At 34.9% G+C, this 13382-nt stretch overlaps 1 protein-coding gene across 1 annotated transcript in view; it reads left to right on the top strand.

The window, feature by feature from the left end:
* The window catches only part of LOC122796781 (macrophage mannose receptor 1-like), a 1193236-nt gene that overhangs the window by 478531 nt on the left and 701323 nt on the right, over positions 1 to 13382 (top strand). Inside the window, exon 6 of the mRNA XM_044065508.1 lies at positions 11282 to 11428. Coding sequence (XP_043921443.1) covers positions 11282 to 11428 — 147 coding nt within the window. The remainder of the gene's footprint in view (positions 1 to 11281; positions 11429 to 13382) is intronic.

Here is a 13382-nt window from a genome sequence, read left to right as displayed (position 1 = left end):
TTTAGGGGTTTTTTGTCTCTTAACGCATATGCATATTTGTCCATATTTGTGTTATTAGTGAGACCACTGCACTACACTTGGGTTCGCCACCTATCATGTATTCAAGTCCTTTGGGAGGTGTGGGGGAATATCAATATTTATCTGAAAGCCTGCACTTTCATGTCAGATCCCTCATGATGATAACCTAGAACTTCTTGAGGTACAAGTGAAACTCAACAAAACCAGCTATCACATAGTTATTAATTATACATTATCTCACAAATCTTCTACTTATAGGAGATTGAAAAAACTGTGATCTAACATGTTATTTATGGGTGATTTAACCACCTGTCTATAAATGATAAGTGTATACAACTAATAATAAATATGTACTGAGTTATCTTAATTTTATAAATGACAGTTCCCTAGACAACTCATTTCCTTCTCATCAAGGTGCAAATCTTCTAAACCTTATCCTTATCCATATATATTTCCTACCTGTAACACCTTAAAAAACTCCAGCTATACTCTGTCGCATATCGTCTACTCAGAGGTGATTTCTGCTTAACATAAAAGGCCATGTCAAACCCAGAGCTGTTGGACATGCTGCACTTAAAGAAATCCCAATTCCTCAGAGCCACATGCTCCAGGGATCTAAACCTTGTCATCACAATTATCAAAACATGCTGGAGGGATAGGTTCCTGACCCAGAGACTCCCCAGACTCTGGAATAGATTGCCCATACATGTCAAGTAGAGTGCCTCTTTGGCCCTCTTCAAAAGGAATCTTGACGATTGGATGGGAGAAAGTAAATTCACCCCTGGGATCACGTCAGTCGCCCTGCTAGACAGGGGTCCAGGGAGGTAAATAGTGTGGGAAGAAATAGCCAGGGAATTGTTATGGCTAGGCCTATATAGGCCCTAGGGCTGATAGCCTAGTACCAACCTATGAACCTATGAACCCTTTGTGCCACTCTGTTTTTGTGGAAAAGTCTGACCTTTATACTTGTATCCTCTCCTTGAGAACCAGTAACACATATTAAAATAACCAACTCTAAAGTCAATTACATATCACTTACTACTGGTGGGAGAAACTACAACTGAGACTTCAGCCAAAATAACCCTAATAACAATGGAGTTACACATTACCCTAAACTGTACTCCCAAGAAAATAGCAGAATTGAAAAATGTGATCCAATCCATCATACGTACAATGATAACTTAAAAATAAACCCATGGGTAGGATTCTTACATCAACAGTTTACTTCAACAAGAAGCTACTAGCTGTTTATAAAAAATCCCCTTTCTCAGCAGATAACAGATTTAAACATAGTTAGAAAAGAGTTTCAGGGGCACTATTAAAAAGTGAAAGGCTAGTTTTGCTCTTAAGGTTAACACCACTCCCAAAGACAATCAGAAGGCCTTTCTTAGTTATATTAGGAAGCTTATATGTCATACTCTGTATTGCTTCAACATAATTTAGTCTGAGCCTGAAGCCATTGCCAACACCCCCAATGGCAAATTCATCTCAGCTTCACTTCACCTTCTCACTGCACTGCCCTCATTGTCTCCCTAATAGCCCCTCCTCCCAAATCACTCTAGAAAAGGCCCTATCTGCACTGTCTAATGCTAAAAACACCAGCATTTATGGATCCTGACAATATCCCAGGCTACCTGCAAGTGCAAATGATAACCTTGCTGAGTCCCTGCCAAACGTATTTAACATTAGACTCTAGAATGGTTATGTCACAGAGACTTGGGAGACTGCCACTGAAGTTAACACTGCAGAAGGGAAGCCTCACAAGACATCCTGCTAAATATAAACTAATAATCTCACTGCTATCATTGTAAGTTCATGGAGCATATCATTACTAAGCGCGTAAAAAAATAGATGACTTGCTGGTTTTGTGAAAGGTACATGATGTGTGTTCTTTTAAATTGACTTCTTTGAATAGGTTACTGAGACATTAGATTGAAGCCAGTCTAGCCAAGGCTTATAACATGTAGGTATTATTGATAAACTCACCCAACTAAACAATAATTCGACTATTACCTATTGGACAGCTAACAGGTTCACTGGCAGAATCTTTGAATCTCCTTACAACCATGCACTGTAACTCTGAAAAACTAAAATGAGAGTGCTTCTCAGGTCTATGAACAGTTTATGAAAACTGACAGTATACTGCCTTCCTGTAGATGCTTTTGAAACTGTTGAAACATTTATTTGATGTGATAATTCAAAAGAAAAAAATGTGCCAGCTGCTATATTATTAAATGAAGGAATACAATTCCTCATTATATGTTCTCCATAATTGTCCAAAAACAAAAAAAAAAAAACATTCTGAGCAATACATCTAACAATCTAATCTTATCTATATCTAAAGATAAGTAGAGTCAAGAGTTTAGATTTAAATTTATTTAGAAATAATTTTAAAACTATTCATTTCTGACACATTTTGGTAAACTAGTTCTATAGGCATTAATTTACATGACAATAAATGTAATGCAGCATAAGATAGATCAATGCCAACACTGTCTACAGTATTCTTGTAACAGTCATTTAAAACAATCCCTCTTCACAGTATAACTGAAAGCTATTCATAAAAATATTTTTTATCCTGAAATCATACCTTACTATATTCTGCCTGTCTTGGTATTTGTATATTATTTGTATATTACATCTTGTTTTTTTATACATTGTTGTCCACAAAATCTCTTTCCTTTTCTGCTCTACAGCTAGAAATGAAAACTTTTATTCTCAGTGTCTACATCATTTCTACTAAATGCATAGCTGTTTCCATTTGAATTCAGACTACTATGCTGCACTGGATCCCTTTCATAGTGACTTTATTCTATGAGTAAAGAGTGGTTGCCTTTAATATCCACATTTACTGCTAATCTGTCCTGGACATATATACTGTATAATAGAGGAAATTGGCATTTTTCTGCCCTAGATGGTGGCACTAAACTACAGAAGGCAGAAAGGATATATTTTTTTAACAGGTTCATAGATTAATACTAGGCTAGTTGCCCTTGTGGGCCATTTTAAGCAAGCCAATTACCACATATAAGAATCAAACGCTGCACCTTGTTTTTGTAAGGAAAATACCTTAACCATTATACCAACTTCCCACCCTAATGCTTGATGTATCTGATGTGTGTGTTTGTAGTATAATGCTATCTTTGACATGTAATTGTGCTTCATTTTATTTTAGACTTGCAGCAATGGTCTGTAGCATGCAGTTTTGCAGGACAGTGTATTCTACTCTGAGTAGTGGAAGAGGGCTAAAACAGGTGAAAGGAGACATGTTTGTGTTATTTCGAGTCTGTAGAGAAACTTTATTACATATTGTTATGATCACTGATAAAACTAACACTACTACTACTTTAATGCAAAACCACAAGGTCTGACAAATTCCTTAATCATGAGGCAGACTTTGTCTTTTTTGATGTTTGACTAGCTGTAACATTCAGATTGAGATGATTGAGGTTGCTGGCACATTCACCTAGTGGATTTCATATTTGCTACCTATTAAACAGGAAGGCTGAGCTCTGAATTAAACCTGCTACTAAAGAATTTCACATCTAGGGTATGGCTTAGCATGAATTTACTCTTAAGAGAGCTGTGGGTCTGGGTGCCTCCTTCTGGCAAACTAAGACATTGCAATATAAAGAAAGGAAGTTTAAAGTATGTAGATGCATACCATGTGGTCAGGAATTATAAGAGATTTGCAGCAAAGATTTTTCATGAAATAATATCATAATTGTGTTGATCATTCTTCAGTCTGACACTGATGTATTTTTCAGAAGTATTTTATATGGATTCATAACCAATAAGATCATCCAATATGTCAGATTTATCACATCTGCTGGAAATTCCAAAATGTATAGAGGCACCTTTTCCAATATGGCCTATTATACAGTGTCACAATCACATGCAAAAATAATTCATTTCTTTGCCTTTTTCTTTCAAATATTGAAAGTCACATAAATATTTTGCTGCTAAATATTTTATTGTATTACAGTTTTCACATCATGATTTGTCACAAAAGCACTGAAGCAGCTTTTGTTTCCATTTTTCCCGTTTCTTTTGCTTTAAAGCAAACCTCTTTATTTATTTTATTTTTGTTTATTTATTTATTTTTTAATATAATGTTACTACAACGATCAATGTCTCAGAAGCTGCATGGCAATTTGTGAGAAAACCGGACATTTTAGACTAAAGTTTGAGATGCATCTTACTGCAGGGGACATGCATAAAACAGAAGAACAATGAAGCATTCAAGATTTTAATGTATTTAACCTCAGAGGTGAGCTCAAAGAAAAGTTATCAGTTATAACTGAGAATTTTGAAGAATATTGTAAGCCATAGAACAATCTGCCATTCGTGGAATTTATTCTTGACAAGAATCCATGGATTTCAGAATACCACAAATGTCTATATGACTGAACTGTATACCAGAGCTAAGACCTGTAAATTTGATGTGCTGCATGATTCCCTTATCACATATACAATTATCTGTGCTTAATATTAAGAATGATCAGGTCAAGGACAGAATGCTAAACCATCACAAGTGACTTCAGATAAAACACTGGATATATGGATGTGTGCAAAGTGAATAAAATGATCAATGTGCAGCAGGAGTAGCATGCAGAGGGAATGACAGTGTAAGATTTGGGCTGTGGCTAGAAACAATCTGCAAATGAGGCATAAAGGCAAACTGAATGCTTATTATAAAACAACAACACAGAGAGCCATGAGGGATCCAAGATGTTGCCTGCATAGAACCACACAGTGGTGATTAAAGCCTTGTGTACTGGGTGTGGTTAAAGACAAAAGAAATGCATAGTGATTAATCAAAATTGCAGGCTTTGCAAAGGTAGAACCATTTCACAAATGTATTTTAGAAACAAAATGCACCTGTTGCCCAAATTTTACATATTACTGAAAACAAGAATTTAAAAAGAAGAAAATATTTGTGAACAGAATGAAAATGTAGGAAGTGCACATTAACAGTGCAACACATTGCACAGATCATACTAAGGGCAGCTGCTGGTAACATAAATTTATTAATAATGATGAATCTGTCCATGTTGATAGTTACAAGAATATATTCTTATATCACTGAAATGTCAAGGTACTATATGTACAGCAGTAGGTGTTTGTTGACATCTATCTGGTGACCTTATGACATTTGACACTCACAGCAAAGTCTCTTTACCCTTTTCCCAGAAGTTCTTATGGATCATTTCTCTCTGACGTATTTATTGATTTGATGTGTTATAATTTGGTAACCAGGTGGGTAAACAGGTCCAAGAACCATTTTTAGTCATGATGTAGGCAAAAAGGAGAAAAGCATATATTTGGAAATGAATTACGTTATTTACAACAGTAATGGGATATTCCTAATTATAATATATACAAGTCGAGTATCTTCAGATTTGATTTGCCTAATATGAATGTTTTATACATTTGCAGGTAAATTACATGCACAAAGTGTTTGAGTACACCGCGTATATGATAGCAGAATACAGAGTATTTTCAGTATAAGTAGGAACAGCATTAGGAAGAGCATTAAGTCATGATTTTTAGATATTACTGCATTGATAGTGCCTAACTAGACACTTAGGCAGTAGTGCTTTAGAGACAAATTGGTTTAAGGAATGTGTTAGCAAATAGTGCCAAATTGTTTTTAGACATCATTTCTGAAACAGCAGGTTCTATTCAAGTCTCAGCCTTCATATTATTATATTTAAGGTGGTCTATCAACTTAGCCTTTAAATGTGAAAAAGACAGTTTCCTTGCAAATATCTTCTGGAAAATTACTCCAATTAGCTGAAAAATATCTGAAAACATTTCTCTTCAAAGGCAAGTACAGACTATGATCCTTAGTATGTGACAGTAGTTTTAGAGTTTGTGGCAAGTTCATGCTGGAGTCTCATTTTATTTAATCTATGTTGGGTTGGTAATGTACACTATTAAGTATTTTAAAGGTAACTATAGATAACAGAAGTGAGGTGCAGGGTGGTGTAGGTAGCCAGTCACCCATCTGCCAAGTGCTACAGAGATTTAATTATTTTCTTGTTGTGAGGTTAACATTATAAACTTTAAACTTTATTAGTGACAGTTTCTATAAGACTAGCACTCTAACTGGAGTTTAGACAAATGAGTATGTCATATTTATAATAAAGAGGTATGTTTTTAGTAATGGATTTCATTGATTCAGTAGTTAGGATGATGTATGTACAGCATCAGATATTAAATTGTGTAGTGACCTTTGTCTACATTTGCTCAGTATAGTCTTTGTAAGAGAGGGCTGGGTCTCACCAAAGCCCTAAGTATTTCTAAATTCAGACTTTTTCCAAGTCTGTTATTAAATAGGTTAACTATATCAGTAAAACTAGACAGGATGTCTTTTTGCTGTTGTTTATTTATTTTATTTATTTGACATTTGCTTACCAGGAAAGTCTGACTAGGGTAATATCCCATTGTTAAAGCTCGGTACTGACATAATATGGTTGCAGTTAAAAAAGTTATTACATAGCTTAATACAGAATAAAGACATATTAAGTAAAAATCCTTACTATAAATATTTGGACAGTTATAACAAGCCAAAAAAGAACATTGTGAACAGATAGAGTATTTGCAGGTTGCAGTTTATAGGAATGATATTAAACACACTGAGTACACTCTTTGGAAAAGTGATGACTAGACAATATAGCCTAGACAAAAATATATTTGACCTTTGACTACAAAACAAATTTTACTAACTCCTTTTTTCTGAACACTGTCAAGTATGCTGGTGGTGGAAGGAGGGATGGATTAGTTCAGCCTGGGTAGTCAGGAGCAGAGCCAGGTTTTATTTAGGTAGTCATTTTTAGTAGTCTGACATTAGAGAAGTTAGAGGCAGATCTAATTTGCAGAGGGATAGAATTCCATTTTTAGTTACAGAGTATGAGTAAAGAGTTTGGCCAGAGGATTTATAGGGTTTATATATAATGAATAGATTATGTTTATTAACTGAAAATAGTCTGTTAGTAATGGAGAAAAAGAGCAAAAGCAGGGCTGTCATACGTTTTGTGAATAATGTGTGTGCTGATAAGGGCCATGTCATCCATGTTTTGAGGTAGTTCAAGCCAATTCAAAGCCTTAAGAACAATAAAGCAGTGGCTGTGGTATTGTTTGCTAGTGGCAAATTTTGCAACCTTATTATAGCATGCCTCCAGCTTATTTTTAACAGTAGCCAGAAGTCTAGTTAGGATTGTATAAGAGAGATGGGAGAAGGTAGGCAGTGGCAGGATTTGTTTTGATGGTGCTGGTAAGGAAGTGCCAATGCCTGTAGAGCATTCCTAATTTTTGCTGAGTCATTTATATGTTATCTTGAACATACACGTTTAAGGTTATCATCTATAATCACTCCAATGAGTTTTGTCTGGGAGACTGCTTCAGTTTTGTTTAGTGAAAAGATTTTGAAATTCATTTTATAAGGTATGTATCATTTAGGGAAAAACAGCAATCACTTTTTTTTTTAGAGTTGAGTAGTAGCTCTGTATTATGGATGGAAAAAGCTTCTTGTGTAATATGGAGAAGTTGAGGCAAGCTATTAGAAGCATATATAAGTGTAGAGTCGTTGTCATGTTGTATAAGAGAGGCTGGACCTAAAGAGATCATTGATAAAGATATTAAAGAGGAGGTTACCAAGAATAGAACATTGGGGTACACCAGTGAAGACTTCCAGGTATGGCAAGAGTGTGATCTGCCATTTCACAGACTGGAGCCTGTCAGTTAAATAGCTATTGAACCACAGTAATGAAGAAGGGGATAGTCCAAGCTGGGATAGTTTATATAGGAGTTTAGGGAAAGAAACTCTATCAAAAGCTTTCGACAGGTCAGGAAATAAGGAGGAGACAAGATCCCCAAGTCCCTGTGTGAATGACAGGAAGGCAGTAGTTGCACATTGGTTTTGAGTGAAACCATGTTGGGTGATTGCTTAGAACTGTTCTTGTATAAGATAGTGGAAGACTTGCTTATGAATACATCATTCAGGAATTTTTGACACAGGTGATAATATTACAATAGGCCAACCACTAGAGATGTTAGACAAGATGCCAGCTTTATGAAGATGGATAATATAGGACTTTTTACACAGTGAGAGTACACATAATTCAGATATTAATCTGTTGATAAGGATAGAAGCTGGGTGTGCTATGGTACTGGCAGCTATCTTTAGGTTGGGAGGTTGTTAGCTACAGTGTGGCAAGGTTTGAGTATAAGTAAAAGTTTTTTATCATTGATGTGGAGACAGGTCCTAAGTAGAAGCTGCTAGCAATGGCTACAGAGGGTGAATTAGGTTTAGATGGGGATACTAAGGAGGAGCAAAGGAAGTGGGTGTGTGTATGGTGCATGGACAATATTGGTTTTGGTCTAAACTGCTGTTTGCTAAATTACTAGGATTGCATGTTATTGAGGGTGTGGGAGCAGCACTGGATGAGGGTGATTAGTTTTTAGTTACGGAGATAATACTTTCTATAAAGTAGGTATTGAATAAGGTTTCAGTTTCTAGTGAAGAGCTATTATGAGAAGGGTTGAGTTCCATGTTTGAGCTTGAATGTAACAGGTTATATATTGATGTCCAGAAATTTTGGGGAACATTTTTGTGTTGAAGTTGTAGATGGCTATAATATTATATTTTATGTATGCTAGCTTGTTTTTACTCAGATTGTGCAATTCTCTATAAAGTTGTTGGTTACAGGGAGTTTTAAGTTAAAACCATTCTTTCCAAGTTTTGTCTCTTTTACACATTGTGGCTTTTGCTTGGGTAGTGAGGATTGATGCTTGGTTAATTTTCACTGTTTTTGCAAAGTGGGGTGTAGCTCTTTAAAGTATTTAAGAATAAGGTTTTCAAAGTATTGACTGCCTCATTGAATGGAAATGCTTTTAGGACACATCAATTAAAGGCTTTCAAAATATTGATGAAGGGGTCTTATTGACTTTATAAAAGTTTTGAGTTATTTTAAGTTGGTGGGTTTTATTTCTATGGGTATAAGCTGGAAGGTGGTCTCTAAGTGAGTTTGGATAGGTTCCAGAGGTTGTAAATTTACTTATGGTCAGAGTCCAGTATCCAGTGTAGGACTGAACCTTTACTGTTGGTATTAAATTTAGTGTGTATTTTAGTAAGTTGTGTCTAACCGTTAAGGTTTATACTAGCTGAGGGAAAGTCAGATGCAAGGTTCTGCCAGTCAATATTTACATCTCCTAGGATGTTTTTTTTTTCATAAGGTATATAGTTAGTTATCAAGAAGAAGATTTCTTCTAAAGTTATATTATATTATATTATATTATATTATATTATATTATATTATATTATATTATATTATATTATATTGTTTCCATATAACATATAAACCATCTTGCCGAAGTTTGTGGACAGTTTTTTTTAAACATCACTCATACTATAATAATTTAAAGTTGTTTTTGTAGCAGCTGCTCTTTATTAGTAAAAGGAGAGTTCAGAACAATAAAATGGAATATCAATCAGCATTGTATAATAGTAGAGGCAGGACTAGTTTAAGTAATATCATTTATTGATAATGAACAACAGACTTCCCCAAAGATTGATCACTGAGGAACTCTAGAAGTATATCTAACCCGGTACTGGAAAGTTTGTTTCTTGGCTGAACAGCAAACATTCTGTTTCTTAAGTAAGTTTGTATCTAGTTTGCTGTGCTAGTCTCAGAACCTATGGATCCAACATTTGACAGTGTAGTTGATGATCAACACATGCAAAAGCTTTATTAAAATCTGCAAGCCCCCAGGCTTCATCTCTTTCCTGGGAAACATATAACATATATCTTTTGCAATCAGCATTAAAGTTAAAGTGTCATGATCTATTCAGGTGCCAGGCTGGGAGTTGATGAGTAGTTCATAGTTATATTTCTAGCAACTGTGAATTATATATATTTTTTCAAATATTTATTATCAAAGGACAGTGTTTATCAATGGGGTCGTAGTCCTGTAGTTTAACTGGTCAAAACAATTCGAGGTAAGGGATTGTGCAGAATACTTAAATTTTGCTGGAAGTGTGCTTGTTAAGGACAGATTGTATATATGTGCATGAGGTTTACCTATAAATGGTGATGTCATGATGAGGAATTTAAAGTAGATTGCATATAAGTTTGGATGGAAAATTGTTTGGTAATCTTACAAGAAGTTCAAGGCAGCTTTTGAGAGGAAGGACTCTGAAGTGAAAATCAATGTTTATGTATGATGTGCATGTATTTACTGAAATGGGTTGGGTTCTGGTTATGTTTGCAACAGGAAGAAACTAATATTTAATATAAAATCATTGTAATCATTTGGTTGCTGATGAGTGCTACTATATTTATTTTTGGGTGGAATGGATGTATCAAAATTGGTTGCATTATTTATGAACTTTCTAGAACAGTTCAGCTTGGGAAACTAGTAAGGATTGTTTATTAAACAGGCAGATATTTAAGCTTTCTTTGTTTTAAACATATTTTGTCTAAGTGTAGGAAAGGTACCAGATTTGATGAGGATTGCTCTCGCTTTCCACAGATGCTATGTCCCATATCTTACTTTCATCCAGAGGCACCTTTTCCTCTTATCTCTCTTTATTGTCAGTGGGAATAAGTTATTTATCATTTGCGTTCTTGGGGAATTGTTGCATACCGTAAATATTATATTGGATCAGTTTGCTGGAATATCATTAACCAATAAATTATTCCAAGGTCAGTGTGTTTATATGATCCTTGTTTGCCTCAGAGAAAGACCTTGTTGAGAATACATAGATGAAAGATTTTATCTGTGATTTGAAAGAGAAAATAAGGAGAATGAGGCATTGGTCACTCAAGATGTCAGGCATACTTGTTAATAACTTACTTTTGTGTTGACTATATGTTATTAACAAATCTTATAGTGACACTTTTTTTTTTTGTCTGGATGTTAATTCTTTATTATCATACCCCTTTACTCTTACTGACCCCTTACCTTAATTTTTCTGTGTCATACAATTCATCGATATGTACAAACATATAACATACCAATCCAGCCCCAAACAATTGTGATGAAGTGATTGAATATTACTTAACAGTAGCTCAGTTAGAAACATTTTTGATGTGTATGTTGCTTATATTCCTAATAGATAGATGACAAAGAAAAAAAACAATTACATTGTTTACTAAAATGTCTGTGTAGTTCAGAAATACAAGATAATGTCCTCAGGTGTACTATGTCTGCTATTGTTAACTACTTTAGTGCTAAATTATGTGTTTAATATTTTTAGGTCATCCCTCTAACCAGCCAGGAAAGAACTGTGTCACTTTACATCCTGGAAAATATTCAAAGTGGGAGAATACAGAATGTGGTCATAAACTTGGATATATTTGTAAGAAAGGAAATAGCACAAAAAATCCTTACCTTACTCCAATTGGTAAGTACTCAATTGTTGAATACTATGAGAACCTGCATAGAAATGTACTGTCTTTAAAATACATGATGTATCAAAAGAGCTTTCAGATAGTGCCTGTCATAATTATGCATAGCTTTTGAGACAGCAGATAACAAAATACAACTACAGTAAAAATATCTTCATGTCTGCCCATGGAAGAATTTTGCTTACAGACAGAAATGGTTGTTTAAATTAATGCCTTCATAAAACTGTGTGGAAAATTTTGAAGTACGGTATTATGTCTGAAAATATTTTAAAGTAATTTTATGAAAGCTGTGAAAAAATCAGTATGGAATTTGTCAGGTGAAAATTTATAACCAGTGCACTGTAAAAGTGAACTTCTGCAAATCTTTTTGTATTTTGGTTACCAAACTCTTTTCATGAATAGTTGGAATTTCTAGAAACTCTGCCGTGGTGTCTCAGAATTATTGACATGACATCAGGGCCAGCCTTAGTTAAACTGGCACCCTAGTCAAAAAGGCTCCATGATGCAAAACTGAAAAAAAAAGTGAATAGAACCCCTTGGGTTGGGGATTATTATAATGGTTAAGGCATTTACCTTACAGATACAATATATAAGATTTGATACTTACCTTTGAAAGGGAAGTTGGCTAGCCTTAAAATGGCCCACAAAGATAGCTAGCTTAGTACCTATGAACAGTCTCTTGTGCTGTCTCTAACGTACCTCCTTGTTTCATGGATTTTCACTGCCATTGTCCATTGTATCTTCCACCATGGTCATAGATTCAGGACTTTGTGAGTCTTCACCTATTATTTCCCTTAACTGATCAGTGTCTCATACAACTGTTATAACTGTCCCTACCTTTGTCATGAAAGGAGAATGAGCCTTTGTCAACTTATTGCACTTAGAATCTACTTGTTTCCTTCTCCTGAAATATACTCTGAGTCAGAATCATTGTATGGTCATCTGCCTTTTCTTTCTTGTTAAACACTGTACTATACAATGCTGTTTCTGTCTTGCAGTAGCAGATGCATTTCATTTGATTAGGTCCACTGTAGGACAAATATACCTGGCCAGAAACAACTCTTGCAGGTGAGTGACCTGTTAGCCTAGTTACGACGGTTTCTTCACTCTGCCTTTGAATGTCTGAACTTATTGTTCTGTTAAGTCATTTATAGCAAGATGCCCTGGTGCAGTAGTTAAATGAATTATTTATATTTGCTTGATTACACAATTACATTCTTATATTATAAACCAAGTGCCATCATCTATAACAATATGTCCCAGTAAACAGTTAAAAAAGAATCATGCCAGTCTGCTGAATGTGTCTTGTGCCACTGATTCAGACACATGAAACAGTTGCATCTGTTTTGTATATGTGTCTACCACAATCATAAGCAAACTATTAAGGGATGGCTGTGTAAAGGCCATATAGAGTCTTTAACAACATTTTTAGAACTTTCCCATGATGCAGTGGTGCTTAATGAGAGGTCTTTCTTTTTCTTCATCTGACAAATTCCTTTAGCCCTGCAAAGGAAAGCACTAATGCTTGTTTCCATAAGACCCAGCCTGGAAGAAATCCATTTATCTATGGAACATCTCATTGATGTACTCTTAATTCAGTTTATATTACTGATGGCAAATATTTTTTTTGTTTGTTTCCACAGCACAAAGTACCATAGTCACAATTTGATACAGTACTTAGAAATCATTTTCAGTGTTCATTTTAAATTTAACTCTTGCTTGTTTGCCTTTTTTGTACACTAAATGAAGCATGTCATGTCTACAGCTAGTGGAGTTTGACATTTTGGTCTGAATGCTTTAGTAAAGACATACAAAACGCAAAATATTGCTGGGCATTTACAATCCATATCATATGAACACATTTACATACACATTTACATATTTTGCAATGGTCTCCATCACAAAAAAAATAAAATATTACACAGTGGAGATTCTGCTTGCTTGAGTCTT

This window comes from Protopterus annectens, chromosome 3.part0 (assembly GCF_019279795.1).
Source record: "Protopterus annectens isolate FY-2018-M chromosome 3.part0, PAN1.0, whole genome shotgun sequence".
Lineage (NCBI taxonomy): Eukaryota > Metazoa > Chordata > Ceratodontiformes > Protopteridae > Protopterus > Protopterus annectens.
Note: the sequence above shows the minus strand (reverse complement) of the source record. Positions and strands in the feature narration are given on the sequence as shown.